The following is an 8512-nucleotide window of genomic DNA, read 5'->3' as shown; positions in this document are numbered from 1 at the left end:
AGACCAGGATGGCCTTCTTACGATCGCGAACCGCACAGCCAAGATTCGCACCCAGCCCTTCATAAACTGACGGGCGCATTTAGCGCAAAATTGGATGGTGTTAATCGCCGAGAAGGGGCGAGGGGCGGCGGCGCGGGCCTCAACCCACCGGCGCTAACGGCCTCGACGAAACCGAGCTAGTTGAGCCAGAATTCCTCAAACCAGAAACGAGGAGGTTGAGGAGGACGGTCGTTCTCAGAAGAGAGAAGCAGGGGCACATGGTCAGAACTGATTCGGGTGATCGCGCGAAGCGACGCTAGAGGGCATCGCAGCTCCCATTCCGGGGAGACCATGACGCGGTCCAGGACGGAGCGAGTCGGGTCCGCCTGGCGGTTGGTCCAGGTAAATCTGGCACCAACCCTATCTAATTCGTGGAGGCCTAAATCTCCACTAGTTTTTACAGTACATTCTCGAGATGTTCTTAGAGGTGCTTTGTTTGCACTAGGTTTCTTTTTTCTCTGCTTGTGTTAAAAGCGAAACACTATTGTCCATGCAAATAAGTGCCAAAAAGAGTGGCGCATTTGGATGGGAGAAAGGAAGAAAAAAGTGGCAAAAGAAAGTGTCTCCATACAAACGGATGTCTAGAAATCCGGTGCACTGAATCGGACCATTAAACTTAAAAAAGAAAACTGGCATGCACATTCTATCCATGCCTAGTTGAGACTACTGATTTGGACCCTACTGGACCGTAGCCAATCCATTTCATGTCATGGATTGGTGAACACAAAACACAGGCACATGGCTACTATCACTGAATCGGGAGGGAACGGACAGCTGATGTAAGCCAAAGTATATATGCCTAAACAAGGAGTCAAAATTGGGAGGCGAGCAATGAACAAAACTGACTTGATAACATTATGGAGCGAAGTCCAAAATTTATTAGCTTCACCACATTAAGCTGGGCACCATCGCATTACCCATGAATAGGAGGAAACGCTGTAACAGTAACGTAGAGCAAGTTCACCGCAGGAGCAAGAACAGCTTCAATCTTGGCTTATTGTCATCTCCTCTGCAGACTCTTCCCCAGGCGGCTACTTCTTGCTGAGGACCGCCACGGTGCCGTCCTTCTTGGCGACAATCACCTTGGTGGCCATGCCGAGGAACATGCCGTGCTCGACGACGCCCGTGATGCGCAGCAGGCTGTCGCTGATGTCGCGCAGGTTGCCGTGTATGCCGTCCTCGAAGAACATCTCGACGATGTGGTTGCCGTTGTCGGTGAGAAAGAGCTCCTCCTGGCGGTCGCTGGCCTTGGACTTGACGGTCCTGAGCCTGGCGTGGAAGCCCGGCAATTTGTCGAACACCTTGCGGATGAGGCCGAGCGTGTAGGCGCTGCCGAAGGGGACGACCTCGACGGGCACGGCGCCCGTGCAGCCGAGGCGGGGGACGAGCTTGGACTCGTCGACGATGACGACGAAGCGGGCGCCGGCGCCCTCGATCATCTTCTCGCGGAGGAGCGAGCCGCCGCGGCCCTTGACGAGGTTGAGGTCCGGGTCGACCTCGTCGGCGCCGTCGATGGAGAGGTGGATCTCGGCGGCGTCGGCGAGCGCGAGCATGGGGATCCCGACGCGCGCGGCGTGCGCCTCCGTCTTGAGGGAGGTGGGCACCCCGGCGACCGCGCGCAGCGCGCCGGTGCGGAGGAGGTCGCCGAGGCGGTCGAGCGCGTGCGCGGCCGTGGAGCCGGTGCCGAGCCCCAGCGTCATGCCGGACTCCACCATGTCGACGGCGCGGTGCGCGGAGACGCGCTTGAGGTCCTCCTGCGTCGCCGCGTCGAGGGCCCGCGGCGGCGAGGCGGCGCTGCCCATGGCGGCGAGGCGAGGGGGGCGAGGGTTTCTTGGAGGGGATTGGGGTGGGGAAACGGGAGGTGGGGGATTTGGGAGTTTTGCTACGAATCTTTGTGTAGATTTTTAGGAAAGGAGGCGGCGGGAAATGGGAAGTGGAGGTGGAGCGTGTGGGGGGAGATGGCACAGAATCGGCAGCATTTATGGGCATCGGAATGCGTGAAAGGTGCGGCGAATCAGGGCGTGTTTCTCTCTCTGACCTGACGCGGTCTTTATTCGGGGGTTCTGCACGCGTTGTAAAACGGAACGGAAATTCTACTTGGTGTCCTCTCTACGCTACGTACAGCACTTCTCTCCGTTGCTTGCACTGCTGCAGTGCCATGATTCACGTTGCTGGGGCAAGAAACGGAAGGAAACGGCGTGCTTCATGCTTGATTTATTAACAATTTCGGTTGCTGATAGGCCTATCTTCAGAGGGATCCAGCTCCGTACCGTTCGCTTTTAACAAGGCAAGCTTTCTACCGCTGCCACGGCGAGACTGTGTCAGATATGAATAAATTGTGGTTCAGTAACTCTTCTTTTTATAACGTGTGGTTCAGTAACTTTGAGGAACTTGAATTTCAGTTTTATAGTGCCATGTCCAACAGTTACATGCCAAAGTCATTTATTCAGTTTAGTTAAGGAAACAATGTGTAATCCTGTAAAATACAATTCCATAAGTTCAAAAATAATTGACATGGTTTTGTTTCAAGGTAGTCCTTGTACACTTCCTGACTTCTCAAACCCAATGAAAGCCTACAAATAGTGAATTCAGCGTATCTCAAATGGCCATTTGGCTTCCTTCTACTGGAACTAGCTCACCGGGGTTCAAGTACTAACCTTTGCAATAATGCTCGTATTTTTTTGAATTGATTTTAGTCTTTTTGTTGATTTCCTTTGGTGGAAGGTACGAAGCGGCTGTGATAACTTCGTTAATCTTAAGATGATATTTCACCTCGGTCTCTCGGAGATGTTCATAGAAATAGAGTGTGTATGCATGCATTTATAGGTATGTGTGTATGTGAGCATTCTTTCGAGCCAACCTTTTCCATGGTATGTTGTGCTCCTGCGAAAGCACTGCACAAAGGAATAAAGAATATGTTTATTATGTTTCTATTTATAAAAGCAGTTTCTTTATAAAAGTAAGCATGAGTTCACGTTCATGCTTGTGCCTCAACATATTTGTTTGAGAAAACCTAGTGGTTCCAATACAGTCTGTATCTGTTATATATTTTAAGGAAAAAAGAGATGTAGATTTGTATCTTCGTTGGTCAATGAACAATGATTAGCAAGACACATGAATGGATATCCAAGTTATATTCTCGCTATTTTTTAATTGACAAGGACCTCGTGGCAAAAATGTCCTAGCTGCGATTGGCACAACCAGTCCGTACTAGGGAATTCCAAGTACTGGCCGGACCCTTTATCCAACAAACAACAATGCATGCGGTTTTTTTTTTTTCCTTGAGGGGAACAGTGCATGGGTAAGAGCATCTCTAGCGGCAGAGCCCGTAAAGCACCACCTGTAGAAAAACAGTACACATGCCCTTCTAAAACAAATTTACGGTATCGTGAGGCATCGGGCGGAACAGATCACATAAACCTGTGCTGTAAGCGTTTTTTTTCTTTTTTTTCCTTGGGCTTCTTCTTTCTCCGGACGGACGCATTCACGAACTTGAACTCCGCCGGCCAGAACGGCACCGCTCCGCCCTGCGGCCTGATGTGGCTCGTTGCCTGCTCCGGCGATGCTCCGGCCCGCCGCATGCTTCGATGATGCTCCGGCCCGCCGTCTGCGAGCTCCTCTGCCTGCCCGCTGCTCCTGTGCGGCGTCGCGAGGCCCCTGCTCCGGCGTTGACTGGCTTTACAGGATCCTCCAAAAAGGGCTGAAATCCTCCATATATGACGGATGGGAGCTCGAATATACAGGAGCCTGTAAAAAAAATTACGTGATATGCCGTTTTACAGGATCTATTCGGGGCGTTCTTTTCAGCTTGTACCGTAAATACGAATGTTTGACCGCTTATACAAGATCTGCTGTAGATGCTCTATGACCGTCTTCTTTTCTCTTTTTCTTTTTTGCATACGCGTAAGACTGTGCCTGCTAGCATGCATTTTCCAAACAGGCGCACACATCCTCTCCACGTTGGGCTAGCCCATCTACCTTTTTTTTTCTGTTTTTTGAAAAATAAAAAAGCACGTGATGAATCTAACCAGCGGCCTCCTGCATCGAGCTAAGCTTAAGTAACCACACCGCTACCTTGCCCAATCTGATAACTTACACCTTTTTCATCTTTTCTTCTTGCTTCATTCCTTTTCTTCTCCTGGTTTGATGAATTTTTTTCAAATTCGTGAACTTTCTCTTCAAATTGTTGATTTTTTCAAAATTGATAAATTGTTTTATTCAATTCGATCAACTTATTTCAAATTTGATGAACTTTTTTCGAATTTGTGGACATTTGTTCTGAAAATCCATGATTTTATTTTCAATGTCGATGAAATTTTTCAAATTTGACAAACTTTTTTGCAAAATGCACAAACTTTTTAAAATTTAATGAATTTTTTCAAAGCAATGTTTTTTAATTCATGACATTTTTTTAATCCATGAACATTTTTAATTCACATTTTTTCATTTTATGTGATTTGTTTTCTCAAACGCGATGGTGCGAACAAGGAGGAAAAAAATGCGATCCAGCGCTCGCATCTCGATGGACCGACCCAGCAGCGTTGGCGCATGGGCGCCAGGGAGCTTCCCTGGCGCCTGAAGCGCCGAATAGGAGCTCCGCTTGTTACGATGTCTTATGCAACTTGGCGCACACTTCCCAGCCGTCCTGGGCTTGGCCCATTTAACTTTTTTTTTCTTTGTAACCTTCAAATAATACACGTTGTGGGAGATTCAAACTCCAGGCCTACACCTTCAGTCCTGGCGTCAACAACCTCTGATACTACATACTATATTGTGCCCACTTCGTTTTTTCTTCTTGTTACAAATATAACGTTAAAAAAACATCGTGCTCCCTAAACGGTTTTTTGGCCTTTCTTCCTGATTCGGTTTTTTGTTTTTTCTTTCTTTTTATTTTCCTGATTCATAAACTTCCTTCAAATTGGGAAACTTTCTTAAGAAAAAACTGTTTTCACAAATTCATGAACTTTTTATAAAAAAAAGTTTTTTTTAATTAGTGCACTTTTCAAATTCATGAGTTTTTTTTTAAATTATGTGGATTTTTTTCTAAAATTCGTGAACTTTTCTCCAGTTCATTTACTTTTTTTGAAAGTTTGTGTAACTTTTCTCAAATTCGAGAACTTTATTCAAACTTGTGATTCTTTTTCAAATTTCACGATTTTCATTCCAATTCATGACCTTTTTTCTGAATTCACAATTTTTTCCCAATCTCACCAAGTTTTTTCAAATTCGAGAACATTCCTCAAATAAGTAAACGTTTTCAATTTCATGATTTTTTCAAAACCGCGACCTTTTTTTAAAATTCGCATTTTTTCACAAATGAGTGAGCTTTTTCATATTTCATGAATTTTCAAATTTGTAAACTTTTTTTAATTCGTGAACTTCTATTAATAAATGAACTTTATTCAATTCGTTGAAAAAATCGTGTAGGCGACTTTTTTGCATATTCGTGAACATTTTTCTTAAATCTGTAAACTTTTCAAATTTTATTCACATTTTTACAAAAAAAATCATGTTTTCCAAAATATTTCCAAATAATTCAGAGATCTAAGCAATTATACTATGTAATAATTAGCGCAACTAGAGTTGTTCTTGAACAATTCACGAGTTATCTTCCGCGGTGCTAAACACAGAGAATAGAAGGTCTCGATGCTCTCCGTATTGAACTGTCGTTGATGCATATGCGGAGATTGAGAGAGTGTTCGGGATGGGCCGACCAGTTAAGTGTTTCGACGATCCCCGTTAGGAACATTCTAGGAGGTTCCCAACCGGTTTTACTTTCTTTTTCTTTCTTTTTTTTCCTCTTTCTTTTTTTCATTTCTCTCCTTTTTCTATTACGTTTCTTTTTCTTTACTTTTTTTGTTTCTTTTTTCTTTTCTGTCATTTTTATTTTCCTTTTTCAAGTTAAATTTTATTTTTCAGAAAAAATAAAAAAGGTTTGCATTTTACAAAAAAAATTCAAAAAAATTCTTGTTTTTTAATTTTATTCATGAATTTCAAAAAGTTCATAGATTCAAAAAAATTATAATTTCAAAATTGTTTGCTTCTTTTAGGAAAATGTTCAAAAATTCAAAATGTGTTTAGAATTTTATTATCTCAGTACTACATAGGTAGTTGAGCGGTTGACTAACACAGACATATGATCTTTCTATTGTACCTCGTATGATCAGATTGGTGTTTTTGAAGCGATCGATAATTAATGCATCTCTTTTGTCTGTGACGGACAATCCTTTGTTTCTAACATAATTTTGACCTTCTCTCTAAACCTTTGGCAACGGGAACTTAGGCTCCATTAAAATATTTCCTCTTTCTCGACCTCCATGGCAATGTAACTAAGATTACCCACAATGGGAGTAACATAGGTAGTAATATCACACATATCTAGATAAAATAGGTGATGTGGAAAGCAATAAATGAAGAAAGAGAGGAAAGTGGTAACATAGCTAGTTACTAGTAGTATGAGTAACATCACACATATCAATGCAAAATGAGTCTATAGCATAATAAATAAAGTGTTGCATGTTACCACACATATGTTACTCCCCACTATAGAGGTAGTAACATAGACCAGTAACATATGCATGTTATTAGTCTATGTTACTACCCATTGTGGCTAGTATAAGGGGATGGCATGTATCACTCCCTTGCTAGTTAATGTTTGCGTGCTCGCACAAAGAACATGGATTCACTTTCGGGGTTTGGTTTTAGCGTAAGCTTTAGAATTGGCAACAGTGAGCTTTTGGTAGTCAACCTTCTTAATCGAGGACGGGCAAGGTTTAAGCGTGGGGAGGTTGATGGCTCTCTATATTTTACGCATTTTTAGAGATCATAAATTGTGTGTTCTCTTTATATACCATGTCCCATTGAAACAAATATATGTCCACCACTAGCGGAGGCAGCGTGTAGGCACAGTGGGCCGTGGGCCACCCAGAATTTGGAGATTTTTTAGTATGTACTAATTTAGCCCAAAGGATTGTCCGAGGCCTAGCCCCCAGCCGTCCAGGTCTCTTCTCGCGTGTGAATCAGGAGGCATGTCCGTCTCCTCTCTAGCCACGCCGCCTTGGCCATCTCTTCTCTGGGGTCCGACAATGGGTTCCCCTCCTCTCGTTGCTACCCTCCTCAACCCTCTACACTCCTGTCGCAGCTCGCCCCGCCTACAGTTGCCGTTGTCAGGCCAGGAGAGAGGAGACAGTTGACGCCTGACCGTCTCCCCCGCGGCTGGATCGATCCCATCGTGCTCGCGGCTGGCTAGACGCCTCTCCAACTGCGTCTCCCTCACCGTCGGACGGCCTCAAATCCATCGACCTCACCATAGTACAGGGACAGCTTCCCCAACCTCCGGTTGAACAAATCAGCAAGGTGAGATTCCAAGCTTCCCCCAATGCTTTCCTGCTTCCCAATAAATCGATGCCTAGTCCAAGGTATATGAATTGCTAGCAGTAGATGTCCAGTGCCCAAGTGGCCCAATCTAGTGTATATTTCTACTGGTTTATATGCAATGCTCAACAGTTGATGCTTATATTAGTTGTCCTTCTTTTTGTTGTAATTGTAGATCAGACTAGAGAGAACTATTTGTGTAGAACTGATTCGGTATGCTACTACTGCCAATGATGATTTAATTTTGATATAATTGCAGAGCAGAACATGAAGATGAATGGTGCCATTCTGGACCTTTTTCGAAGACATGAAGAGAAAGCGAGGAAGATTGCTCATCACACCGAAGATATTAGAAATGTGTGTGTCCTAATTCCCCACCTCCAGTCCATTTCGATACGAACATGGATACAGATACTGAGATCGATGTTGAAATTGAAGACACAACGCCAAGTCTTCCATCACCCCAACAACCAAGTGAACATGTCTTTTCAGGCGATCTAGGGAAAAAACTCCTATTTCAGAGTATGCTTTTAATGATAAAGATAGTGTTCGAAGAAGATATATTGCTAAAACTACATGCCGACCATATGCACATGCTTTTGAAGTCAGGAAAATCTATGGTAAAAATCGACACTTTAGTTTTGTTTGGTTTGAAAAGTATAGTTGGCTAGAATATAGTGTCTCAAAGGAGCAGCATATTGCTTTGTGTGCTATTTGTTCAAAGGGAAAACTAATGGGGGCCTAGGGGTGATGCCTTTGTTAAAACTGGTTGAAGAAATTGGAACAAACCTGATGCACTGGACAAACATATGGGTGGTATCGGTAGCATTCACAACCAAGCTCAAGAGAAGTACAATTTATTTGTGACACCTCAAACGTCAATTGTTAATATCATTGTGAGGGTGTCTAAAGAGGATCTACGTCTTTACAGGGCTAGGCTAAGTTATTCACTAAGATGCTTGAGATTTCTTTTGAACCAAGGATTGGCATTTCGTGGACATGATGAGAGTGAAGAATGTAGAAATAGGGGGAACTTTCTTGAACCTCTAAAATGGCTTTCAGAAAATGATGAAGAAGTTGATAAGATTGTTTTGCACAA

At 43.9% G+C, this 8512-nt stretch overlaps 1 protein-coding gene across 1 annotated transcript; it reads right to left on the bottom strand.

The window, feature by feature from the left end:
• Positions 1–871: 871 nt before the first annotated feature.
• Positions 872–2006, bottom strand: LOC109762010 (probable ribose-5-phosphate isomerase 2). Its single transcript, XM_020320816.4, has one exon. The coding sequence runs from the start codon at positions 1839–1841 to the stop codon at positions 1071–1073; it is 771 nt and encodes a 256-aa protein (XP_020176405.1). The 5' UTR covers positions 1842–2006; the 3' UTR covers positions 872–1070.
• Positions 2007–8512: the final 6506 nt, after the last annotated feature.

Source organism: Aegilops tauschii, chromosome 2, assembly GCF_002575655.3.
Source record: "Aegilops tauschii subsp. strangulata cultivar AL8/78 chromosome 2, Aet v6.0, whole genome shotgun sequence".
NCBI lineage: Eukaryota > Viridiplantae > Streptophyta > Magnoliopsida > Poales > Poaceae > Aegilops > Aegilops tauschii.
The sequence above is the reverse complement of the archived record's forward strand: the minus strand, read 5'-3'. Positions and strand labels throughout refer to the sequence as shown.